The 27,686-nt window shown below is 39.9% G+C and overlaps 1 protein-coding gene across 1 annotated transcript in view; it reads left to right on the top strand.

Moving 5' to 3' along the window:
• KIF1B (kinesin family member 1B) overlaps window positions 1-27,686 on the top strand; it is a 189,576-nt gene that overhangs the window by 64,205 nt on the left and 97,685 nt on the right. Inside the window, exons 16-22 of the mRNA XM_052653410.1 lie at window positions 5,737-5,816; window positions 7,060-7,135; window positions 10,187-10,266; window positions 10,778-10,884; window positions 13,195-13,278; window positions 13,497-13,677; window positions 13,801-13,873. Coding sequence (XP_052509370.1) covers window positions 5,737-5,816; window positions 7,060-7,135; window positions 10,187-10,266; window positions 10,778-10,884; window positions 13,195-13,278; window positions 13,497-13,677; window positions 13,801-13,873 — 681 coding nt within the window. The remainder of the gene's footprint in view (window positions 1-5,736; window positions 5,817-7,059; window positions 7,136-10,186; window positions 10,267-10,777; window positions 10,885-13,194; window positions 13,279-13,496; window positions 13,678-13,800; window positions 13,874-27,686) is intronic.

The raw sequence follows: 27,686 nt of genomic DNA, 5'->3' as shown, positions 1-27,686 counted from the left end.
TTGCCCCAAAATATCAGAAGAGTAGCTTTAACAGAGCCAGATAAACCTCAGCTCTGACATACTCCTTCTCTAAAAATAACCAATCAGAAAAAATATGTATTTCAAGCATCTCATGGATCAGTTTGTATTTTATAACTGACATCAGTATGGCTTGTGGACCACAGTATATAAAATAAGCCCTAGTGCACGTGCTGTGGTTTGGGCATTGTGTCATCCTGTGCCTTTGTTTTTGAAGTTGCCACTTAACGTGAAGGTTTCTATCCAACTCTCTTTAGTAAGCCTGAGACTCTTACAGGTTATGAGGCCTGCTTGTATTGTACTTGCCCTTTGACAGTCATTTTCAGAAGCATTAATGCTACCCTGTTTGAGCTATTGAATAACTTTGATGGTGAGTTAGAGAGGCCATTGACCACTTGGTACTCGGTACCCTTCCTTTCCTGCCCGTCCTCTTTCTGAATTGTGTGCCTTTCTTGGCTGCTGCCCCTCTCTGGTGGCTTGTGGTTCCTCACTTGGCTGTGGAGTGGCCTTTGCACTGCAGATTGTTCATTCCTGTTGGAGGACTGTAGAGACGCCATCATCCCTTGAGTGTGTTCAGGGGATTAATGAGAGCCAGTTCAGATGATTTTTATCTCTGCCCTCCTGCCTTCCACTGTAGGCTGGCTGTAGCTTCTTGCACTTTGTAACAGACTCATTTCTGAGTACCTCCTACATGGCCCCTTTTCTGTCTACCTCCCTGATGCCCAGGCCTTTTCTGAGTGTTTTAAGTTTTGTTCTTTGTTCGTTGTTGCTCCTCCGCCGCCGCCATTATCATCACCCTCCTCCTCATCATGCCCTCCTCTGTTTCTTCTGGCTCCTGGACTCCTTTGCTTTTGCAGTTGCTTCCATAAACATAAGGACTCATAAGCAACATAAGTTGCTTCCAGTCTTTACTCTGGGCTTTTACCATGCTCTCTTCCTCATTCCAGAAAACCAAGTGCCAGGTGCCTTAGGGCGTTATCGTATTAAATCTTCATAGTTTCTTTCTATGTAGGTATTAATACTTCTCTACATTAACTGTTCTACTCTTCTACAATTCTACATTAACTATATTAATAGTCATCTACATTAACTACATTTCATTTGCCAGAATGGGCAATGTTCAGTCTACCGTACAATTGTGCTCATTTCACGTCTAGCAGGTAATGCTCAAAATCCTTCAAGCTAGGCTTCAACAGTATGTGAGCTGAGAACTTCCAGATGTTCAAGCTGGATTTAGAAAAGGCAGAAAAACCAGAGATCAAATTGTCAACATCTGTTGGATCATAGAAAAGGCAAGAGAATTCCAGAAAAACATCTATTGCTTCACTGACTGTGCTAAAGCCTTTGACTATGCAGATCACAGCAAACTGGGGAAAATTCTCAAAGAGATGGGAATACCAGACCATGTTACCTGCCTCCTGAGAAAACTGTATGCAGGTAAAGAAACAACAGTTAGAACCAGTCATGGAACAACAGACTGGTTCAAAATTGGGAAAGGAGTACGTCAAGGCTGTATATTGTCACCCTGCTTATTTAACTTATATTTAGAGTCAGTACATCATGTGAAATGCTGGGCTGGATGAAGCACAAGCTGGAATCAAGATTGCCGGGAGAAATATCAATAACCTCAGTTATGCAGATGACACCACCCTTATGGCAGAAGCTAAGAAAGAACTTCATCTGCTTTATGGTGGTGAAAGAGGAGGGTGAAAAAGCTGGCTTAAAACTCAACATTCATACAACCTTAAGATCATGGCATCTAGTTCCATCACTTCATGACAAATAGATGGGAAAACAGTGGAAACAGTGAGAGAGTTTATTTTCTTGGATTCCAAAATCACTGCAGATGATGATTGCTGCCATGAAATTAAAAGACGCTTGCTTCTTGGAAGAGAAGTTATGATGAACCTAAATAGCATATTAAAAAGCAGAGACATTACTTTGCCAACCAAGGTCTGTATAGTCAAAGCTATGGTTTTTCCAGTAATCATGTATGGATGTGAGAGTTGAGCCATAAAGAAGGCTGAGCACTGAAGAATTGATGTTTTTTAACTGTGTTGTTGGAGAAGAGTCCCTTGGACTGCAAGGAGATCAAACCAGTCAATGCTAGAGGAAATCAACCCTGAATATTCATTTGAAGGGCTGATAGTGAAGTTGAAGCTCCAGCACTTTAACCACCTAATGTGAAGAGCCAACTCACTGGAAAAGACCGTGATGCTGGGAAAGATTGAAGGCAGGAGGAGAAGGGGATGACAGAAGACAAGATGGTTGGAAGGCATCACCGACTCAATGGACATGAGTTTGAGCAAGCTCCGGGAGATGGTGAAGGACAGGGAAGCCTGGCATGCTGCAGTGCATGGGGTTGCAAAGAGTCAGACACAACTGAGTGACTGAGCAACAATTATTAATAGTTATGTTGGGGGATCACAGAGGCTTCATAAAATAGCCTGTTAAATGAATTTGAAATATTTTTTGAACTATGAAGACTTCTCATCGTGAATCACTACCATTACTGTTATCTTGTCATCATTATCATCTGAGTTTCTAATTTTGTATCCATGACTATCATATTCTCCTGCTTTTTGCATGTGCTCATCTCCCTTTTTGGTATCCCTTCTTCCTCCATTTTTTTTTTTTTTTGACCTGAACAGTTCCTGCTTGTCCTTCATTCACAATATGAGTATCACTCAGCCTTGACTCATCCACCTTCCGGCAGACCCGTGAGCGCTTCAGTTCCAACAATGAGCAGACTGCCTGCTGTTCTCCTAACATTCCCATCACAGTCCTGCAACATGCTGCTGTAGCTTTGCAGTTGTTCCTGGAAAATGCTAGACATTTCCCACCTATTCCCTCACACACCTGTTCTCTTTCCTTTTGTCTGCTCGTGTAGAACCTTGTCAATGAGCCCACTTCTGACAGCCCCACTGCAGATTGCTTTCTCCCCCTACATTCTCTTTTTTCTTTGCTTTATTTTTCTACGAAGCTCTTATCACAGTCTGGCATTCTATAAACTCAACTTATTGATTAAAATGGATTGATTACCTCAGTCTCTCTTCTGGAATATAAGTCTCATGAGAGGTAGGAATTTTGTTCCCTGCTGTATCTTTAGTTACCTAGAACAGGGCTTGGCATGGAATGAGGTTATATATGATTACTGAATGAATGACTAATGGTTACTTCTTTCTCTCCCTAGTATACAGTAAGCTCCTTGAAAACAGGAAACATGTTTTAGTCCTTATGTTTCTGGCACATAATGAATACTCAGCTGGAGATGGAAAATTGTCTCACTAGTGGCTACATGCCTTCAGATGAGATTAATATGAAGCCTTTCTATGTTTGGAATTGGGCTGTGTTCAAGGGGGTACTCGGAGAAGGCAATGGCACCCCACTCCAGTACTCTTGCCTGGAAAATCCCATGGACGGAGGAGCCTGGTAGGCTGCAGTCCATGAGGTCGCTAAGAGTTGGACACGACTGAGCGACTTCACTTTCACTTTTCACTTTCATGCACTGGAGAAGGAAATGGCAACCCACTCCAGTGTTCTTGCCTGGAGAATCCCAGGGACAGAGGAGCCTGGTAGGAGGCCGTCTATGGGGTCGCACCGAGTTGGACACGACTGAAGCGACTTAGCAGCAGCAACAGCAGCAAGGGGGTATTATGTTGAAGGGGAGGAAAAATATCTTTCCTTTTACCCTTCTAGGTTCTTGGCTGGGGCTTCTGTAACAAAAGGCAGATTAACAAGTGAAAAGCCTACAAATTTATTTAGTAGTTGTTTACATGACAGTAGCTCAGTGGTAAAGAATCCTCCTGCCAAATGCAGGAGATGGAGGTTTGATCCCTGAGTTGGGAAGATCCCCTGGAGAAGGAAATGGCAACCTACTCCAGTATTCTTGCCTGGGAAATCCCACAGACAGAGGACCCTGGTGAGATACTGTCCATGAGGTCACAGAAGAGTCAGACATGACTTAGTGACTAAACAGCAACAACTGTGACATGGAAGACTTCATAAGGAAATGAAGACCCAAAGAAGTGTTAAACGTGAGCATTTTTATGCTAGGGCTTCCCTGGTCACTCAGACAGTAAAGAATCTGCCTGCAATGAAAGAGACCTGGGTTTGTTCCCTGCATTGGGAAGATCCCCCTGGAGAAGGGAATGGCAACCCAGTCCCGTATTCTTGCCTGGAGAATTGCATGGACAGAGGAGCCTGGCAGGCTCTATGGTCCATGGGTTTGCAAAGGATTGGACATGACTGAGCGACTAAACATACACACTTGGTGAAGTGTGAAAAGTGGTGGAAAAGTGTGATAGAACAAGGAGGAGGTGAGCTAAGAGTATTGGCACCGCAGAGAGATTGCTGGTTTACTTCCAGAGCTCAGCAGTAAAGCAAATAGCACAATAAAGTGAGTCACATGAATTTTTTGGTTTCCCAGTGCATATAAAAGTTAACTTCACATTATACTGTAGTCTGCTAAGTGTGCTGTAGCTTTATGTCCAAAAAAAAAACTACGTGCATACCTTAATTGAAAAATACTTTATTGCTAACAAATGTTGTCATCTGAACCTTCAGCAGATTGGAGTAGTAACATCAAAGATTACTGATCGCCTGTCACATAACAAATGTAGTAACAGTGAAAATGTTTGGAATATTGCAAGAATTATCAAAGTGTGATAGACATGAAGTGAGCAATTGCTGTTGGAAAAATGGCACCAATAGAATTGCTACATGCAGGGTTGCCACAGACTTTCAATTTGTAAAAAACGCCTAACATGTGAAGTACAATAAAGCCAAGCACAATAAAACAATGTCTGTAGCAACCTGGGAGACTTATCGAGGTTTGTCTGTTCAGATTCTTCTTAGTGTTCCTTCATCTTCTAGAAATAAGGATGCTGCATTCCTCCAGGGGTAGGAAGGTTACATCTCATGAGGGTCTTACGACTAGCTTCAGGAGGTCAGAGATTCCTTCCTGCTTGTACCATTTCTTAAATCACTGGGCTTAAAATAAAAACTCAATGTGCCAAGATATCATATTTTAGTGGAGCATATTCTAAACCCCTTCAGTGTTGTGGTGAAATTATAGTGAAACAAAAAGCAATGAACATCTTGCTGCTGCTGTTAAGTCACTTCAGTCGTGTCCTACTCTGTGCGACCCCATAGATGGCAGCCCACTAGGCTCCTCTGTCCTTGGGATTCTCCAGGCAAGAATACTGGAGTGGGTTGCCATTTCCTTCTCCAATGTATGAAAGTGAAAAGTGAAAGTGAAGTCTCTCAGTTGTGCCCGACTCTTAGCAACTCCATGGATTGCAGCCTACCAGGCTCCTCCGTCCAAGGGATTTTCCAGGCAGGAGTACTGGAGTGGGTTGCCATTGCCTTCTCTGAATGAATATCTTAGAGAGCTTTATTCATTTGTAGATGTAGCTGTTAGAAATAGTGCTTTGCATTTGGAGATGTAGCATTACCTTTTCTTCTACACACACACACACACACACACACACACACACATACACGCATATACCTTCTCTTTCTCTCTCTTGCACTGTAAAGGTATTTTTGTTAGAACTTAAAGGGAATTAATATATCAGGGGCAGGAAAAAAAACCCTCATTGTATTAGATTCTGCCTCAGATCCTCTGTGGGCATCATCTGCTTCTTGCCGTCCTTCCTAGGCACAGAAGGTTAGCTTGTAAGACTCTGACACTGTAACTATGGACTTCCTCCTTAGGAATCAGAGAAGATCATTGCTGAGTTGAATGAAACCTGGGAAGAGAAGCTGCGTAAAACAGAGGCCATCAGGATGGAAAGGTCAGGAAGTTAAACTCTGCAATGTTTTTAAAATATCTGGGGAATTTGGATTACATTTATAGTAAGAAAAGATAAAATAGAAGTTAAAAACAACCTTTCCTCCCCAAATACAGAACCAACAAACAAAACCTGTGTGAGACTTCTGGCCAGATTCACACTCTGAAAGTGAAATTCAGATATTTGAATGTTCTCTAGGCAGTCTTGTTCTTAGTTACCTACTACATGTTGCTAGGGAGCCATATAAAAATGGAAGATATTGAGGAATGAGTTCTTAATTTGCAAAAAGATTGCCCTTGATAAAGGCCCAGAGGAAAAAACCTATTCTGATTATTGTCTTTCAAAGTGATGTTTCCTAAAACCTCTTTGGTAAGAGGTTAAGTAGTTTCAGTTGCCAACTTTTAAAATCTGTATTTTATCTTAACCTGATTCTCTACCCTAAGAATGAACATGACCTCAAATAATACTTTTTGCTGTTGGAATAAATAGATATTTTTTTAGGGACTTCCCTGGTGGTACAGACTTTAAGACTCTGTGCTTCCAATGCAGAGAGCATGGATTCAGTCCCTGGTCAGGGAAATAATAACCCACATGTTGTGTGGCATGGCCAAAATATAATAAGAATAAAATCATTGTTAAAAATATATACATTTTAGTTAATGTTTGTTTCTTGCTACTGGAAGATGAGGTAGAAGTGAGCACTAATGTGTTGATAAAGTGAATGTATGAAACAGAATTTTCTTCTTTATTGTAGAGATTTTAAGCTAAAATTGTTAAATCAATGTGATGGTAGACATGGGAACATGACATTTGAGAAAACCACATTTATAGATAGTATTCCCCATATCAGAGCTACTTTCTGACTGCTTTTGTTGATTTTTAAGAAATGGTTCCTTGAATGAGATATATTGCCTTTAGGGCATATTCCTTTCTTCCTTTTTTAAATATTAATAGACATATTATTTATGAATCATTTTCTGCTTCCAGAGACAGATGTGACAAAGTTCCTATTTGGGTAAATACAGCTTTACATAAGACAGGAACATAATTTATTTTGAATGTACTATTTTCTCTTAAAGATAGTTTCTGTTTGATGAAGGGATAATAGATTCTTTCACATTTGTGTTACTGACTTTAAACATAGATAATTGTTTTTGCTCTGCTTGCTTTACCTTCCAATTCATGTTAGACTGATTTACTTGTCATTTTGGTACTGTGATTCTGATATGCTTGTTGCTCTTTCTAGAGAAGCCTTGTTGGCTGAGATGGGAGTTGCCATTCGGGAAGACGGAGGAACCCTTGGGGTTTTCTCTCCTAAAAAGGTAGGAAACAGTGTTGTGAAAGTGAACCAGACTGAGACACGTTTTGCTTGTCTTGGTCCGTGAGGTACTTCATGTCTTTCAGGGCTGGCTCCTCTTCCTTTTCTTTTAAACCTTGAGACATGGCTTAACTTCTGATGTTTTTTATTTCATCTTTACACTGCAAGGCCAACCTGTTTCTAAAATGCTTTCAGAAATGTTTACTGTTTATAGAAATAAAATCCAAGGCAGTAAATCTGTAACTTTTGGTCATTATTCAGTGTGTTTGCTCATCTTAATGGTTGCTTTCTCTTAAATTCCTGGCCTAACCCAGCACATCTTGCCTCAGTTTGGCTGCTTTTTCTATGTAGATTTCCCCACAGGTACCAGCAACCCTGAACTATAACTCTTTGGAAGCAATTTCAGCTGTTCAGGTTTGTGTAGAAAGATACCACTTCAGTTTGCTTCTACACTTCATGTGACAGCCACTGTCCTGAGTAAAGCAGTTTCTCTGCTCACCCTTCTAGCCTCCTCTGCTCCCTTCTCATTCTATTTTTTTTAAACTCCAGTAGTTACCCTCCTACTTACTTACGTGGTCATAGTTGTTAAGTAGTAGATACCTTTTAGCTAATTAGAAAAACAAGTTTGTTTGTTTTTTTTACTAAGTTGCTTCTTAGTTATTATTAGACACTGGGAAGCTATTATGAAATGGTTATTTTGTGTGCTTATTTATTTATTAATAATTGAACATATACTGATGTACAAAGCATAAAATTATACTAATAAGAAATGATCTTTCATTTCAAATGACTTCAGATTGGCTACTGTATAGTTAAACTTCTTCATGCAAGGGTCTGATGGTGGTCTCTCTAGGTTAGCATAGAACAGGGTGTAGAGTTTTCAGTTGGTACTTTCGTTTTATTTGATATGAGATACTCCTGTGGTTTTTGTTAGCATATATTTGGTTAGGTTTTTCCTTTTTTTTTTGTAATAAATTCTGCTGTGTTATTTTCATCAAAGAAGATTTTTGTGCTGTACACCTGGAACAGTAGTAACAGTATTTTATATGTTTATATTGCCAAAGGTCAGTGATTTTCACAGTTTAATAATTTTTCCTTCAGTAAGACACTATTTTATTCAGATACATTATTTGTGATTTTAGAGTTTTTAGCAGTTACAGGCTTAATAAAATTTAGATTGTGCCTTTGCATATATCTAAAGTTATTTTATAACATCTTTTAGTGTTAAGAACAGTGAGGAAAATTTTTGCAACAACTTAAATAACTTGAATAAGTACTGTGTTATAAACAGCACAGAATTCCAAACTGAGATACCTGTTTCCAGAGCTTTTTCTTACTTGCTTTAACTTTCTAGACTTCTTCAGGAAAGAAAGGGATACTGCCAACCACATCCAAATTCAGTTTTAGAACCTGTTTTTGATGTATTAACTCGATTGGTAATCCTTACACATGTATGTATCAAATTGACACCTTTTGCAGTCACATTGTACAACCTAAATATATGTAGACTGTCATTCATATCTCAAAAGATCTAGGAGAAAGTACTCTTCAAGCTAGAGAAAAAATGAAAACCTGTTCTTGAGGTTCTGGTTTCCTTAGGCCAGTGCTATGCTGGGTTTTAAAGAATGTTGCCCAAGAGGGTTTTGACTTTCTCAAACCAGCTACAGAGACATGTTAGTTGGAAAGATATAAAGGTTTTCCTAAATTTCTTTTAAATGATCTTTTGCACTCCCTTTTCTTAACCTGCTCATCTGACTCTCCTTTCATTTTTCCACATTTGCTGGCACTGTATCTTGAGTAGATTTTGACCCCAAGACCATGTGACTTATTTTTGGATCCCAGTGGGGTATTTTCACCAAAAAAGGTTGGTTTTTTAAAAGATTTTAGAAACATTAAGAGTTAGATGAAGAGGATTTTATAAGATGTGTTATTGAATGTCAGTAATTTTTAATTTTTCTTTAAGATAAAGAAGGTTGGTTTTTAAAAGATTTTAGAAACATGAGTTAGATGAAGAGGGTTTTATAAGATGTGTTATTGAATATCAGTAATTTTAATTTCTTCTTTAAGATAAAGACTGACAAACTAAAGACAATAACTGGGACTATGGAAGAACTGATAACAATTATAGAGGGAAATGACAGCGGACGTGGGAACATTTTTATGATGTAAATGAAAAATTACATATTTCTTGGCAGTTATAGGGGATGAAAAATAATTTTTCCTTTACCCTTCTGAATTATTGAATGAGAATAAAAGACAGATTAACCAGAGCGGGGGGGGTGGGGTGGGATTTATTTAAACATGTGTACCTCATGTATACATGGGAGAACCCCATGGAAAAATGAGCAACTTCCTAAGATGATTTAGAATTCTGGCTTAAATGCCATTTTAATAGGGAAAGGGACAGGGAGGCAGGCCTCTCAGGGGAGGGTAATTGGCTTTTAGGAAAAGATGAAGGAGCCCTTTGAAGAGCAGATGGGAGATTTGACAAAGTTTATTGGGTGTGGTGTCATCTTCCACTTTTCTCTCCTGGTTGTTAAGACTCCAGGAGGGGATTTCTAAGTTCCTTTTGGACAATCTGTGTTTAGGCAGGAAAGGGGATTCAGAGGAAGCCTCTCCCTGCCTGTGCTATTGTGTAACAACTCAAAATAATTAGTATGTCAAAGTGGAATATTAGGAGTGGCAAATTCTGCTGCTCTTCAAGAATTTTGAACACTCAAGTGTTGTAAAAAATTATGTTTTTTTTTTCCCCCCAGAGAATCAGCCTGTTCTGATTTTTCTATTGTGTTTTCCATGCTTTGACCTTATTAAGAATGGGATATTGTTCTTTATCCCAGAGCTCATGTTTTTAAATAGAATGCCTTAGTGTGGTTTGGGAAGGCCTGAAGAGAGTTATTTTCTGTTTATCATGGAATTGCAACTAAGAATGAAAGGAGTCCTGCTTCTAGGCACCCTGGTAATCTAAGGGGCCATCCAGCCTCCTCTGTGCCCCTCTCACTCTCGCAGCCCTCTCCGTGGTGCTTGTTCCACGCTGATCAGCTCTAACCTTTTTCAGACACCACATCTTGTTAACCTCAATGAGGACCCTCTGATGTCTGAGTGCCTGCTTTATTACATCAAAGATGGAATTACAAGGTACATTTGTTTCTTCTTTTGGTCACTCAGTGCTTTCTTTTCTCTCAGGATGATTGCATAGCTAAACGGAAGTTGTTTGGTAAAAAATTTCTTTTCATTAATTTGCTGTTTTTCTCATCTGAAATAGTTATAAACTGTCCTCTGTACTCTTTTCAAATCAGTGTTTTAACCAGCTGAATCAATTAGCATGTGTAGTTTTAGAAGACTGTAAGTAAAGTTTATCCTCCTAACATCTTCTATGAATTTTTTAAGGATATTAGTTTACTGGTATCTTTTTATGATGTTCTCTGAGTTATTTGGTGTATGTGCCTCTTCATATCTTTTTCTCATTTAGGGAGGTTGATCATATATGAAAAAAAAGAGTTCGCAGTTCACAGCCTCTGATTTAAAAAAAAAAAAGCAATACCTTTTTTGTACGTACCAAAGAATATTCTTTGGGAGAAAGAGGCTCATTGTTTGTGGTGCTTTCTGTGTCTGAATTTCCCTGGGAAACACTTTCCCTTGTGTTCAGGGTTGGCCAAGCAGATGCTGAGCGGCGCCAGGACATCGTGCTGAGTGGGGCTCACATTAAAGAAGAGCATTGTATCTTCCGGAGCGAGAGGAACAACAGCGGAGATGGTGAGAGTTCTCGGCTCAGCTTTTCCAACAACCTTTTCATTCTATATTATGAGAAATCCCCAAGACTTGGTATTCCTTGTCTCTTTCAGTGATACTTTCTTATACAATCTAATATTTGAAAATGAGGGGACCTGGGCTGCTTATGAATGCAGGCATGAACATAGCTACTTTACATGAAAAAAGCCTGGACAAAAGCAGCACTTTTGTTACCGCCAAGAATTGAGTAAGACATAGGCAATTAGGCTTGGTCTTGAATCTTAATTATTTAATAGACAAGTAATAAGGGAACAGATATCCTGGGTAGTGGGAGATTTGAAGGGCCTCTAGTCTTAATCCAGTACAGTTTATTTATACCTAAAAGGGAAGAAAAAGTCAGTCTTGATTTTTGCCCAGGTTATTAATGAAACAATAAACTAATAGTGTTTTTGTGCTATATAATTTCAGTTCAGTTCAGTCGCTCAGTTGTGTCCGACTCTTTGCAACCCTATGAGTCGCAGAACTCCAGGTCTCCCTATCCATCACCAACTCCCGGAGTTTACTCAAACTCATGTCCATCGAGTCGGTGATGCCATCCAGCCATCTCATCCTCTGTTGTCCCCTTCTCCTCCTGCCCCCAATCCCTCCCAGCATCAGGGTCTTTTCCAATAAGACAACTCTTTGCATGAGGTGGCCAAAGTATTGGAGTTTCAGCTTCAGTATCAGTCCTTCCAATGAACACTCAGGACTGATCTCCTTTAGGAAGGACTGGTTGGATCTCCTTGGAGTCCAAGGGACTCTCAAGAGTCTTCTCCAACACCACAGTTCAAAAGCATCAATTTTTCGGGGCTCAGCTTTCTTCACAGTCCTTCACATGCATGACCACTGGAAAAACCATAGCCTTGACTAGATGGACCTTAGTCGGCAAAGTAATGTCTCTGCTTTTGAATATGCTATCTAGGTTGGTCATAACTTTCCTTCCAAGGAGTAAGTGTCTTTTAATTTCATGGCTGCAGTCACCATCTGCAGTGATTTTTGGAGCCCCCAAAAATAAAGTCTGACACAGTTTCCACTGTTTCCTCGTCTATTTGCCATGAAGTGATGGGACTCGATGCCATGATCTTCGTTTTCTGAATGTTGAGCTTTAAGCCAATTTTTTCACTCTCCTCTTTCACTTTCAACAAGAGGCTTTTTAGTTCCTCTTCCCTTTCTGCCATAAGGGTGGTGTCATCTGCATATCTGAGGTTATTGATCTTTCTCCTGGCAATCTTGATTCCAGCTTGTGCTTCTTCCAGCCCAGCATTTCTCATGATGTACTCTGCATAGAAGTTAAATAAGCAGGGTGACAATATGCAGCCTTGATGTACTCCTTTTCCTATTTGCTATATAATTTATTCCTTGCTAATTAAAATATTGGGCTTCCCAGGTGGCTCAGCAATAAAGAACCTACCTGCCAATGCAGGAGACATGAGTTTGATCCCTGAGTCAGAAAGATTCCTTGGAGAAGGAACTGGCAACCCACTCGAGTATTCTTGCTTAGGAAATCCCATGGAGCCTGGCAGGCTGCAGTCCATGGGTTTGCAAAAGAGTCAGATATGACTTAATGACTGAACAACAATAGCCATCAAAATATTAGCCTTTGGAGACTTCCCTGATGGTACAGGGAAAAAATTCCTTCCCAGATGCTGGGAAAAATTAAGAGCAAGAAGAGAAGGGGGCAACAGAGAATGAGATGGTTGGATGGAATCACTGACTCAATGGATATGAGTTTGTGGAAACTCAGGGACGTAGTGTTGGACAGAGAAGCCTGACATGCTGCAGTTCATGATGTCGCAAAGAGTTGGACAGGACTTAGCAGCTGAACAACAACAGCAACAACTGATGGTCCACTGACTGGGACTCCACGCTCCTAGTGTGGGAGCTCAGGTTCCATCCCTGGTCAGAGAACTAGATCTCACCACAGCCAAATAAATAAAATATTTTTTTAAAAAAAGAAAAAATATTAGCTTTTGACCATAATTTTCTGATTATTACCTCTATCTCATACTTAAGATTTCTGATGGTTTTCATTTTTATATACTGAACTGTCCAGGTATCACTGAAACTAACATTTCCTGTCTTCTTCAGAAGTTCCTCAAATTCTTAAGTGAATTTAAGTATGTTTCTATCTGAACCACAGTCCTGGTCCTGGTTCCTTAAAGTGAACTGTTATATAGACACTGAGCCACTTGATTGGTTGCAGAAATCTATGCTAGTCACCTTGAGTCCTCAACTGCTTCCCATTGTTTTCTTCCCATGGTCTGTGATGCTAACGTTAGTTTGCATTCCTCTTAGTTATTGTGACTCTGGAGCCCTGTGAACGTTCAGAAACCTACGTAAATGGCAAGAGGGTGACCCAGCCTGTTCAGCTGCGCTCAGGTGAGAGTGGGAGAGGCTTGAAGTCTTCAGAACACATGGCTTGCACAAGCAACTTTTTAATTTTAAAATCTTTGTCTCAGGTTGAAGTGATAGCATTAGGATTTATGTTCTTGTAAAACTCCAAAAACTGCTTTTTGCTTTAGGGAAGGTGAAGCTATTAACCAAGATACAGTACATTTAAAAAGTGATTTCTTAACCCTATTTCTGTTTTGTGCTAGGAAACCGTATCATCATGGGTAAAAACCATGTGTTTCGTTTTAACCACCCGGAGCAAGCACGGGCTGAGCGGGAAAAGACTCCTTCTGCTGAGACCCCCTCTGAGCCTGTGGACTGGACATTTGCCCAGAGAGAGCTTCTGGAAAAACAAGGAATTGATATGAAACAGGAGATGGAAAAAAGGTAATGTACAGATGCAGTGTGGCCCACATGACTTGCATGTCTTTTCAGCATTTAGTAGGATTCCTGAAACAGCTCTTGTGATTTTACAGTTTCTTTTCTCTCTTGCTCTTCTTTTCCTTCTAGGCTACAGGAAATGGAGATCCTGTACAAAAAGGAGAAGGAAGAAGCAGATCTTCTCTTGGAGCAGCAGAGACTGGTAGGAGCCCATCATGCATCCTCCGTTAGGAAATGGCAGCTTGCTCTCATGTCCCACCTTCCCCGTCCCACAGACGAGCACTCGCCCGTTGCTTCTCCTGCTCTCACTGACACCATGTGCTCTTGTCTCGTGTCCTTCGTGGAGAAGGACCTTCCATCTCCTGGTAGCCTTAGCCTGAAATACTGTCCTTAAAGGTACTACTTCTGTGCCTCTATGTCTTAAAGTCACATCTTCTATCAAAACCAAGAGCTTTTTGAGGAAATACTGAAAGCTTTTCTGGTAGCCTTGGCCTCTTGATAGTGGTTTTTGAATATGCACCAGGGGTGACTCTCTCAATAATAACTACTCTGAATATTGAATTTGATGGGTGTTTGCCTTGGTTTTGTTTCTGATCACCTGATAGTACTAATTCTCTGCTCTTGGGCTGACTTGGGGATTGTTCTTATGCTGGGTGGACTTTTTTTTTGTAAGTTAAACTATGTCTAAAAATGTTGCTGCACAGTTGCATGTGTTAATCCTTTTCTGTTCCCTGCATGGAGTCTGAATTCTCAGTAAGGGTCTCCATGGCATGTGGGGTGACAGTGGAAGTAGGGGCTGCCCAGCCAACTCCAAGAGGAGAGAGGGAAGTCTGGTTTCTCTGGGTTGAGAAAGCATTTGTGCGAGTAGCTGAGAAATCAGTTTCAGGTTGCAGCTTGTGATGCTAATGGTGATAGGATTTTATGATGTTAATTGATTTTCTATATTTTATAGAAATTGAATTGCATGAATAAATAAGTTTATCCATTAGTTAGATTTTCATGTTTCAAGCCATCCAGTTTTGGATTACAAAACCCTGGCTATAGGAAGCTTCTAGGCATTCATTTGGTATATATTATTGGGAAAAAGGCATAACAACCTTTGGATACTGTGGATGCAGTTTAGGAATTTTTAATTTTTTAAGATTGATGGACTTCTTAGAGGTATTAGGGAGAAAGGGGGAACTGGTTGAGGAGGCATTAGTGAGAAAGCTGGGATACTGGTTTCTTCCCTTAGCATAAAATACAGCATATAGAATACCAAGTGTAAACTACAGCATGTAAGCCATAGCCTTGCAGCTGTACTGTGCTTTGAAAAAGAGAGGCTGTTGCTAAATGAATCAGAAAAGCCAAGGACTTGTGCAAAATCAGTCTTTTCCAGGGCAGCTCGATTCTCACGCTTGCAGTGCGTTAACTCAGTTAGTTATCTTGGAAATTATAGTAAAGCCCAAAAAAGAATGGATTGCAAGAATAAATCAAGTGTTTGGGGCAAGATAATAGCAGTGTAATAGATAGAGTCTCTTTAAGAGGCCTCTTTGGCATTTAGTTTGTAATGAAAACACAAAGATTCAACTACAGTGTGATTAAGGGCTTGAAAACTTTGTGACACATGTGCCTTTAACAGTAGTGTCTTGTATTTGTATACAGCTTTATAATTTACAGAGAGTTTTAACATCCATCATTTTTCTGATTTCCAAAATAACCCTCTTTAGTTGCTATATATGTAAATAAAGTGACAGATATTTCCTCCGGTTTATAGTTGAGGAAGCAAAGTCCAAAAAAATGCTACCTTGCCCATTCTTAACTGATGGGTCTGAGGCTTAAACATGAGTCTTCTGGCTTTCTTTGGTGTTCTGTCCAGAAGAGCAGTGCTTCTCAACATCTTGGGAGTCTTGTACAATGCTGATGCTGATCCTGTAGGTCTAGGGTAGGACCTGAGATTCTGCATTTCTAAGAAGCTCCCAGGTGATGCCAATGCTGCTAGGACCATTTGAGTCACTAACCAGGTGTAAACGAATAGTGATGGCTGGTGATCATTCTGTGCTCTGAAATAAAGACAATGACTATTAATAAACAGAAAGTAAATTCAGATAGTAAAGAATCTGCAATGCAGAAGACCTGAGTTCAGTCCCTGGGGAGGGAATGGCTACCCACTCCAGTATTCTTGCCTGGAGAATTCCATTGTCAGAGGAGCCTGGTGGGCTACAGTCCACGGGGTTGAAAAGAATCAGACATGACTGAGCGAATTTCACATCAAACCAGATGGCTCCAGGACACATTTAGTTTCCAGAGGACATACTTAGTTTGTAAGTAATCAGGTTCTGATTGTCGATTGCTCTGTATCTGAAAGCTCTCTAGGATTTTAAGAGCAGCTCCTTAAGCAAGGAGGTTCTTTCCTCTCATAAATCCAACTGTCTGTTCCACTTAAATTTCTCGTCCTCAAAAGGAGTTGATTTCTAACACTTCAGCCTGAGGAATATTTAGCCATTAACAATACTGAATTAAAAATGTATTTTTATGACCCTATATTAGTCAACCAACAGATATGTTTTGAATGCACTCTATGGATAAACACTGAGAGGATACAAAGAACTTAATATTCAGTAAATGTTTATTATTTATTGTATGTGATTATTTTTGCATAATAACAGCATTACAAAAAATGGAATTCAGGCTCATGAGTTTTTTATTATAATAGTTCCCCCACTGTGTCCCATTGTTACATTGCTGAACATTCTTTTTTAGTTAGTGCTTGATCGTATGCCTGGTCCTTTCTATGCTTGCTTTTTGACACATATTTTGGGCATCTTCTCTCCTTTATTTTCATAGTCTTCAGGCAGAATATCTTAAAATCTTTTTTTTTTGTGACATAAGATAGGATTTGAATCTTGGCACATAAGTTTTGCAAGAGTTTTCAGTATTGTGGCCAGTAGTAAGTGATAGGGGTGATATGTTTGAGCTTTAAAGAGAAAACATATTCTACAGAGGCAGTATGACCAGTATTATAAAAAGAAAGAAAATTATGGCCACTTGATTTAATTTAGTTCTTTTGAATTTATGTAAACTCATTTAATTATGTTTTATTTTAGAGTTTAAAGGCATAACTTTTATCACTTAAATATATTAAAGCAATAATTAGAACTGTTATTTCCTTAATTAGGTATTCATTTCATCATTAGGCAATTTTTAAAGAAAAATAAAAGAAGCCCAGAGGAAAAAACTGATAGTTAATTATGTAGAAAGAATCAGAGCGAATTTGTGTTCTGTATAACTCAGTTTTTGCATATATACAAGAAAACCTTTTTAGACATCAGACATACTTTTTTTCTCTAATGTTTATTAATGTCATCCTTTATCACTTAAGATTAGCTTTTATTACTTAAGATTTTCAAACTAAAAAGGAAAAGGAAAAAATAGTGTAGAGTCTATAAATTTAGCTTTATCTGTTTTTTGTTGCTAAATTTTCAAATAAGTAGGTATTATAAATGGTTTAGTATCCATTTATAGGCAAATGTCAGTAATACTAATCAGTAGTAACATCTCCAAATTCAGGGGCCAAATTATTGCTATTATTGTTAGGGGTTATTTTTTCATTCCCTAGAAAGTAACTGTACATACAGACATAGAAGTCTTTGGTCTAGAAAACAAGATACTATTTATTAGTTTTAATTCTTTATTTTTTCTAGACCTTTCCTAGAGATGAGTATGGTAACCATAGCCAAGTCAAAGAGACTATTAAATAAGAACATTTTCATTTACTAGACTACCTTGAACTACCCTTTAGTGAGTAGTTTCTTTTCCCAGTAACTTTTATCTCTTGAATAGAGAGCCTTCCTTAATCTTGTCTGTCATAGGGAGTTCTAAATCCAACCCAGCTTTCATTTAGACCCATGTTACCAAGTTTGCTTGTGTTTGTTAAGAATAATTGTTTATTATCCAAATAGCCATTGAAATTGCTTAGTTGTAAAGTCAGACTGCTGTTTTAAGCCTAAGTAAAGTTGTTTGAAAAAGAGGTAATGGTGCAAAAACAGCTGGAAAGACAGAGAGTTGGAAATAATGTTTTTAATAGCGTAAGCAGAATACATAAGCAGAATATAATCTTTTGTGTTTTACATGTTGATAGAGTTGTCAACTTAAAGTAATATACCTCAAAAAACTAGAAACACCATAGGTTTTCATAGATGAAACAACAGATGTCTAGATTGTATTTATTAAAATATTAGTTTGGCAATTTTGAATAATGTTTAAATGAAAGTATCTTTTCCTAGCTTAGTTTATGTTCTGGGGATTTGTTTCCTAAAATTTTGGTGATAAGGTATTTATTGGTTTAAGTGTGTGGAAAACAAAATAGCAGACTCACTATAAAGATCCTTTTTTATGTGTCCTTATTGTATGGATAACAAACTTTAATTGTCACAAATGAAATAGATCAATTTGTCATGACGCAGGAAAGGAGCAAATCTGATGTGTGCTCCTGGAAAGACTAGTTTCAGAACCCTCTTACCTTCTAGCAAAAAAACAATTTGGTTGATAAGAATCTCTCATGGTCTGCTAATAGGGATTCTTAGCATTTTTAACATCCCTGTTTGACTGCTTCTTTTTCTACTTTCTCATCTTCTAACTTTTTTCTAGGGCTGCTCTTTTTAGTAAAGCTAAACAAAACGTGGCATTCTCCAGCATTACTAACCTTTGTTAATCCGCCTGCTCGTCACATCTTGTATGGCATCTGTGCTCACTCATGGGGGAGAGAGTTTCTGGAAGAAGCAACAGCAATAACCAAGGCAAATGTGGGGAAGTGGCTGCATGGGTGTTAGCATGTGTGGGGTGAAGGTTTTAGTTCATTCTCTTGAGATAGTGGAGATGTTATTGCACACCATTTTGTTAATAACTTCATGTGACCTTACAGTGAGAGACTTTCTCACTGTTTCAGCCCTCCTAAGAAATTTGATTGCAGATTCCATCACTTAAGCCACAAAGTGGAAATTTGGATTAATGTTACTAGAAAAAGAAAAAAGCAAGTCTTCTTGATGATAATCTACATAAGCATATGTCTTAATAGACTTGCACATTATCTAGGGTTTTTTGTTTGTTTGTTTGTTTTGTTTTTTTTTTAACTTTTTTGGTTTCATTTTTAAATTTATTAGGGCTTTTTTGCTTGCTTTTTCTTCAATTTGAGTTTCCTTTTTTACATTTTAATTTTGGTTATTTTGGGGCCATTTTTGATTTTGTTTTTCCAAAGGACGCGGATTCTGATAGCGGGGATGATTCTGACAAGAGGTCCTGTGAAGAGAGCTGGAAACTGATTACTTCTCTGAGAGAAAAGCTGCCTCCCAGCAAGCTGCAAACCATTGTTAAAAAATGCGGCCTCCCCAGCAGTGGGAAGAAACGGGAACCAATAAAAATGTATCAGATCCCCCAGAGAAGACGCCTGAGTAAAGACTCCAAGTGGGTCACCATCTCAGATCTTAAGATTCAGGCTGTGAAAGAGATATGCTACGAGGTTGCTCTCAATGATTTTCGGCATAGTCGCCAGGAGATTGAAGCCTTGGCCATTGTTAAGATGAAAGAGCTTTGTGCCATGTATGGGAAGAAAGATCCTAATGAGCGGGACTCCTGGAGGGCAGTGGCCAGGGATGTCTGGGACACCGTTGGTGTAGGGGATGAAAAGATCGAGGACGTAATGGCCAGTAGTAAAGGCGGGACTGATGTGGACGACCTTAAGGTTCATATAGACAAGCTGGAAGATATTTTGCAAGAAGTCAAAAAGCAAAATAACATGAAAGATGAGGAGATAAAAATCTTAAGAAACAAAATGCTCAAAATGGAGAAAGTCTTGCCGCTGATTGGGTCTCCAGAACAGAAAACCCAAGGAAACCAAAAATCAAAGGAACCCAGTGGCGCTGGTGCCAGTAGCAAGCCTGAGAATGATGTAAGTAAAGGCGACAGCGGAGACCTTGGGAAAGAAGAGCGTGTCTCCCAGCTGATGAACGGAGACCCAGCTTTTAGACGTGGACGTCTGCGTTGGATGAGGCAAGAGCAAATTCGGTTCAAGAACCTGCAGCAGCAGGAAATAACAAAGCAGCTTCGTCGGCAGAATGTACCTCATCGCTTCATCCCTCCGGAGAACCGGAAGCCCCGGTTTCCGTTTAAGAGCAATCCTAAACACAGAAACTCGTGGAGTCCCGGGACACACATCATCATCACAGAAGATGAGGTGATAGAGCTTAGGATTCCCAAAGAGGAAGACGGAAGGAAAGGAAATAAGCCGGAGAACCAAGAAAAGGGGACTAGAGCTGCTCCTAAGGATCCCCAGTTACCATGGGGCCCTCAGGGCACTCGAAGTCAAGATCACATCCAGGTTAGCAAGCAGCACATTAATAATCAACAACAGCCACCTCAGTTACGCTGGAGAAGCAATTCTCTCAATAATGGCCAACCGAAAAGTGCTCGCTGCCAGGCATCTGCTTCCCCAGAAGTGCTCGCCTCCCACAGTGGCCACCCCACCGCTGACCTGCAGACTTTTCAGGCGAAACGCCACATGCACCAGCACCGTCAAGCTTACTGTAATTATAACACTGGAGCTCAGGTGGAGGGCAGTGCAGCCACTTCTTGTCAGAAGCAGACTGACAGACCCAACCACTGTAGCCAGTTTGTGACACCTCCGAGAATGAGGCGACAGTTCTCGGCACCCAATCTCAAAACTGGTCGGGAAACTACAGTCTAAATTACTGGACAAGCTTGAATTCTTGGTGGAGGAAACAGGCGATGGTAGCTTATGATTTGAGTTGGTTCTAGCCTTGGCCTTGAGTTCTTAGTATTTACATTGTGATTGTAATGTTGTGTTCCTAAAATATGAACTGATTTTATTGTTAAAACATTAGACACTGGTAAATGTTTCAACACCTCCCTGTTGTTTGTATACCGTGAGTGGGCAGTTTCTGGAATTTTGGACAAAACACTGAGACCTCCCTTGTTTTTCTGAGACTGTCCTCCTTTTTTGGTGCATAGATAATATACTTACTTACCCAGACTGGTCTTGTTTTGGTGTAAGTTTGTTATGTTTTTGTAAAACCTATAAATTTATCTGATATCCAGAAGTAACCTGCCTCTTGGTTTATGCAAACATTCTAAAGAGGAATTTGAGATGTTGAATTGAATGTCTATTATTTCCCCATGATTGTTAGACATTAGTTTAAAAATAAGAACATGCAGCTGTGGACACAGCTTTGGATTTCCTATCTGTGTCTGTTTCTTTAAATATCATTGGAAGTTTCATAAGCCAGAACTGAATGTCTTTGGACATATTTTATAGTACACAACTTTGCATCTTCTAGGGAACTTCCACATCATCTTACTCAGCTGTATTTTGCATAGAAGTGATTCAGTAGGTTTTTTTCCCTTTTGAATACATCAGTGTATGTATAAATTCTGTCATAATACTGAAATCTTTAAGTTGGCACCTGCCTGGATTTCTGTTTGTGGTTTGCATTTTGAAGCTTAACATCATTTCTCACACAAATACATACAGAAAGACACTGAACTATTCACCAATGTCACGCCAACAGAAATACCAACAAAATACTCATATGATGCTTTGAGCAGTACATATAAGTTTATTAAGGAGGTTATTTGGTGGAGAGAGGAAAGAGGTGATACATGGGGAGAAGGCTGCAGCCTTTGGCTGTGTGCTGCTTGTTTTCAGTAGGTGATGAAATATTAAAATAAGTTAACTTTGGTCTGATTGAGAATAAAGGAGATGATGTATAATAAACTATTTTTTGGTCAGCAGCAGTAATGCTCACAGATACTCAAGCAAGGAAAGAGACGTCCTGATGAACAGTTACTGTATCAATACCTCATTTTACTATGTTGTGGTCTCAGTTTGCCTCACTGGAGAATCCACTAAAAAAGATGGATTTTGATGGGAAGAAAAGAATAGTTTTCTACATCCTTCATTTCTTGAACTTGGCAGAAACTTTTTTAAGAGGCGGTGTGAAGAGCCAGAGATGTCTATGAGATTGCCTGACACCACGTTGTTGAAGATCCCCAAGTCACACTAAGTCACCTGTCAGACGCTTGTCTTCCAGATGGTGTGAAAAATTACATCCAGTATAGCAGTTAATGTTCAAGGAAGCCTCACAGATTGTGGTTATATAGGATGTTTTTCCTTTGTGTGTGGGCACTATGCTTTATTAGAACATTGTTTTTAATCATAGTATTTTTTTTTCTTTGCTTCTAAGAAAATGCTTTCATAATGCACAAAAAATTGCTTCCAATTAACTTCGGGGGCTATTTTTGCTTTCATAGCTAGAGCAGTCCTAGTCTTTAGCTGAAGCTTTATGGCAGATTAGACAGGAGTGATGTTTGTAATGAACTGACTTAGTTGAGATGACAGTGTCCTGTACCAGGTGGTTTGAATGTACTTCGTAGGCTACTTCAGATCAGTCACTTCAGTGCATCTTGTGTACTCCCCATTTGTCCTTCTTAGGCATAGTTTTCTATTTCTTTCTTGCAAAAAGTTCATTTTCTAAAACTAATAATAACTCAGCTTTTAACTCTGTATCAAAAGTGGGCTCTCAATTTTCCAACTTGAGATAACATAGGATAGACCTATGTATTTTCATTTTTATGGTAGCCTTTTTAATCTTATGGACAGGTATCTCCCTTTGGCACTGAGCAATGGAGTGAGTTTCTACTGGTGATCAGGAGGCTGTAGAATGAAAAGAAATACAGTGTTTTCATTCACAAATGTGGGTTGTGGTACGCACTATACCCACACTTGATATTCCGAAGGATTAGATTTATATTTGTGCTTCATCTGCTGATCCAGGCACCCTGAGATTACTGAAATGTTTAGATATCTAAACTAGCCCTTAATTTCAGATGACCAGAAAGAAATAAACCAAGGTTTGATTGATTGATATCTATGTCCCTTCATGTATTTCAGAGCAGATACTTATTTTAGAAAATAACTATATGAATGAAATTACTTTATTGACTCTCACTAAAGAAGTAACTAGTACCATGATGTTTTTGTGATTGGTTATACTGCTTTGTTTTGTTTTGTTTTTGAATTTGACAGTATCTGTTCCCAAGCTTAAATCCTATAAGACCAAAGGTAAATGGTCACCACTAAGTCATTATTGTATTACTGAAATATCCCTAGCTGTTATCATGGTGCAGTTTTTTAAGAAAAGTTTGCGCTGTTGAAATTACATAATGATCTGACAATAATAGACGTTGAGTCCTAATCAATTGGTACAATTTCACAAATCAAACGACACACTGTGGTATTCTTTGCAGAGTTAGTTTATTTATCTAACAAGTCTAAACCAAAGGGCTTTTCCTTTATTTTTACTTCTAATTCTTTCTGGTGCTTCTCTTTTCACTGGAAATGCATTGAATGGGAATTGTTTATTCCATTGAAGTGACTCGAAGTGACCTCTTGTGCTTTAGGCGCAGATTTATGCTGGGAGAAAAAGAAAACAGGACAAAACACAGTTTGCCCCACCAATGTCTGCATTAAAGGCTGTCAGACTACAGGAAGTTATGTAGGTTTCCTCCGGTCAGCTGCTATGCCCCTGTGCCCTCCTGGTCCTTTGTAGACTTGCCTTAATGATATACACAAAAGACTGGGAGCAGGGGAAGCTGCTGTCCTAGCATACCTTAATGAAGATGCCTTCGTAGGTGCAATGCAAAGCAAGTACTTGTTCTTTGCTGTCAGAGCCAGAGTCTGTATTATGAACAGTTTTCATAATTGTCCACTTTATGTCATCTTTATGAGATTTAAAAATCTGCTCTAGATATTTAGTTTGAACCACTGTAGGTTGTGAAGTGTATTGGTTTCCTCCCATCATTACTGTAAAAAGAGTTGTGAATCTTCTTGTTAATGAACTATGGATTTCTCCCCCAGTTTCTTTTTAAAAAAATGCTTGAAGATTGGTCTTTGAGTGTAAGATCTACCTTTTCAGAAAGGGAGAGTTAGTGTGTAATGTTAAAAAATAAAGTCCTCATTCAATAAAAACTGAAGTTACCTTTTAAGAGTGTGGTTTGTCTCTGATGTGGGAGGAGGGGAGCGGGAAACAGCATGATGCTGATTAAACCTGGGCTTGACTTTTATTTATTGCTTTTTCATCTGAAGGTGGTTACAAACCGTATCTTTTTAACAATATTTTTACATGAACTTCATTTGTTTAGAGCTTTTGCTTTTCTTACCCTTTTTGAGTTATCAAAATTCTGTCTTAAATGAGATCTTTAACCCTTATTTTATGCTACCTTTTACTTAAATAAAAGCTTTTCTACTTTTGATGATGAATGAGGATATCAGATATCCCTGTATGATTTCTCTGAGTTTACTTTGAGCTGTATTTTTTCTATGTTTTTACTATGTAATTTTGATTTAAAGTTTCCTTTAAATGAAATGGTAAACTTCCCTTCACATATATAGGTAGACATGAAATTTCTAAAAAGCTTTGAGTAGCTCTATTTAACTTTTCTTTTTTTCCTTTAACCATTGCTTTTCTCCACCCAGAGTATTGGTGATATGTTAGAGGTGAACAGGACAAAATGGAAGATTTTTCTGGAATGGACCATCAGTCTTATTGAACATTTGGACATGCATTATTTTTTATGTTGATAAAGAACATAATCATACATAAGAGAGTAGAATACAACATCTACGTGGGTTTTTTGTTCCCCCGCCATGAGTTTTTAATATGAAATCTGGAGCTTGAGGGAAACATTAAACTTGGATTGGTTTGCTTCAGGCTTTTTCTCTTTCCCTTCAGGTACTTTGTATCTCTCTACTGTCAGTGAAACTGGTGGAAAAGTGGCCAATATCTGACCATTTCTAGGACAGTACAGACGATTCCAGTGTAGTATAATATGTGTAGTGATATGCACAGAGTGAGCATGGGCAGAGTGGGAAAAGGTTTCTGAAAGAGGGAGCCCTAAGCCAAGAGCAGAATCCCAAAGCACAAGTGCCAGTGTACCAAGTGAAGAATGGCAGAGGGAAGGAGGAAGCGTGTCAGGCCCAGGGACCTGCAGGTGACTTGGGGGTGGTTGGAACACAGCTGTGTGTTGGAGGGTGATGAGAGATGAGTGGACCTGGGGAGAGGGGGCAAGGGCCAGACTGGCATGCTGGGTTAATGGCATCCCATCCCATGGCTTGGGATTTTGTCTTGAGTGTGATGGAAGCTAACACATATTCTACAGGGAGATTGCATTGTCAGATTAACCTTTTAGAAATGGCCGAAATTTGGGTGGGAGGATGAGTTGGAAGAAGGCAGATTCAGAGCCCAGTGCTTCAGTTGGGAACTTGCTGGAGGAACTAAATGAGAAATGATGCTTTCCAAGCAGGCAGGGAGAGAGGGCATGACTGATAGATTATTTGGAGATAGACTTAATGAATCATTTTGTGGTGGGGATAAGCCTGTGTATATATCTCATGAGGTGGTGAATGGCTCTTGCTTGAACCGTGATTGGAAAATAAAGTAAATGAGACCAAAACAGGCCTGAGAGACAGGAAAAGACAGGGGCCGCACAGGTCTAAGAACAGGTGTTATGGGGCCCCCAGAGGCATAGATCTGAGGCTGTGTCTGCATGGTGCTGCCAGTGGTGAGTAAATTAAGGTGTTGACAAGAACTGGAATATGGATGTTTCCCTTCTAGCTATTGCTTGCTAATTATAATCCACCGTGAAAAGAGGAATGCAGTATTAGCGAAAAGAGCCAAGCCTCTAATGTCAAAAGTAGCCTAACTGGAAAACCCAGAATTATGACATTCATTTTTACCTTCAATGCCATCTCCTCAGAGATGCCCTCATCGTGACACCATCGTCTCTCACCAATAGTACCGCAGTAGCCTCGTAACGAGTCTCTTCTCTCCTGTTCCTGACCTCTGTACACCATTGTCCACACGGCAACCCACATCATCCTTTGAAAACAAGTCAGTGCCAGTGGCCTCCAGTGGCTTCCCATGGTGCTTTGTAGCCTCCAAGGGGGTCTGTGTTTTGGCTTCTTGCCTGCCTCTCTGACTTCATGTCTTAACATTCCCTCACCGTGCAAGTACTTTGTTATTTGAGCTTGCCAAGCTTGTTCCCACCTCTGGGCTTTGGCACTTCCTCAAGACTAGAATCCTTTCTCCTTGTGCCTAACTCCCCTTCCAGATCAATGCTCACGTGCCCCTTTTCCTGTTGCAGCCGATCCCAGGACAGCCCACTGTTTAATATTAACTCTGTGCGCTTATTTGGTCCTTGCATGAAAACGTAAATTCACCTAGAATAAGTACCTTATCTGTCATGTTTTCTTCACCATCCATCTGTGTGTGTCACCCAGAAGAGTGGTTCTCAAAACTGTCATGTGCATGAGAAGCTTCCGAGGGGCATGTGAGAACATAGAATGCTGGGCCCACCCCCAGAGTTTCTGATTCAGGAGGTCTGCAGTGGGGTCTGATAATTGTGTTTCTGATAAGATCTCAAGTGATGCTGCTGTTCCTACTGCTGCTGGATCAGCATCTGTCTTTGAGAACCACAATCTAGAACAGAGACTGGTAAACCTTTTCTGTAAAGGGCCGGGTAGTAAATATTTTAGGCTTTGTGGGCCTCATATGTAAGTGTGAATCACTCAGTCATGTCCAACTCTGCGGTCCCATGGACTGTAGCCTGCCAGGCTCCTCTGCCCATGGGATTCTCCAGACAAGCATACTGGAGTGGGTAGCCATTCCCTTCTCCAGGGAAACTTCCTGACCCAGGGATCGGACCCAGGGATCGAACCCAGGTCTCCCACATTGCGGGCAGATTCTTTACAGTCTGAGCCACCTGGGAAGCCTCCTATGAGCGTCATGGTCTTTATCAAAACTGCTCAGCTCCCCTGTTGTAGCAGAATAGCAGCTGTAGATGATACGCAAAGGGATGGATGTGGGTGTGTTTTGCTAAAGCTGCTCTATTTATAAACACAAGTGGTGATCTGGATTCAGCCTGCAGATTTGCCAATCCCTGGACGCTTCTGAGAACTGTTGACTAGAAGATCAGCACACAACTGTGTATCTACTCTAGAATCTAGACAGACAGGTGCCAGATGCTGGTGATTCAGTGGTGAATGAGAGGCGGTTCCTGGCCTCGTGAAGTTCACAGAGTCATGGAGGAGATAGCCATTAGACAGTCACACCAATGGTCATATAGTTTGTGACAAATGCCTTGAGGGAAAATCACAGGATGCTCTGAAGGTTTACAACCAGGCATCTCAGGAGATGAAAGATGGCCTTTTTTTTGCTCTCAGCTGCTTACTTTCATTTTGAGAAAGAGAAGGAATCAGGAAGTTTTTCTTTTCTTCCCATGTCCAGGTCTGCGTGTGTCCACGCATCCATACCCATACCTGGCCTTCCCTCCTCTTGGTGGAAGAACTGTCTGTGCTTCTGTCTTAGCCCAGCCCTCGTTCCCTTCATTCCGTTTTCTGAGGGACTTACTGTACACCTACCCCTTCTCTTTCACAGCATCTGATTTTCTCCTACATTATTCCTGTCAGCATGCAAACACCAGTTTCAAAAAAAGTTGTGTTCCCTGTGATCTGCCACTGTGTTTGTATGTTCCTTTTTCTAGAAATACTCCTGAGAGCGTTTTCTGTACTTTTCCCCACTGGCTACCTTCTTTTTCTTGTCTCCTCTCCCCATTCTTGAACTCAGGCCAGTCAGACTCATTCCCACCTCACCACTGCAGCCAGTCTGGTCAGGGTCACCAGGAGTCTCCTTGATGGAAAATCCAGGTGTTTTCTTAGTCCTTGTTTTACTAAATCTCTCTAGCAGCTTACATGGCTTGCCTGCTCTTTACTTCTCGAAACCTTTGTTCTCTTGGCTTCTGATTTTTCTTTCGCTGCTCCTTCATGGTCTCTGTGGCCACAGACATAGGTCATTTTTTTTTTTCCTATATTTGCTCTTTCCTCTAGGTGACCTCACACATATCTGTGGCCTCAGCTTCTGTGTTCACACAGGTGATAATGAAGACAGCACCTCCTGTTGAGCGTT

This window comes from Budorcas taxicolor, chromosome 16 (assembly GCF_023091745.1).
Source record: "Budorcas taxicolor isolate Tak-1 chromosome 16, Takin1.1, whole genome shotgun sequence".
Taxonomy (NCBI): Eukaryota; Metazoa; Chordata; class Mammalia; order Artiodactyla; family Bovidae; genus Budorcas; species Budorcas taxicolor.
This window is presented reverse-complemented; position numbering and strand designations above follow the sequence as displayed.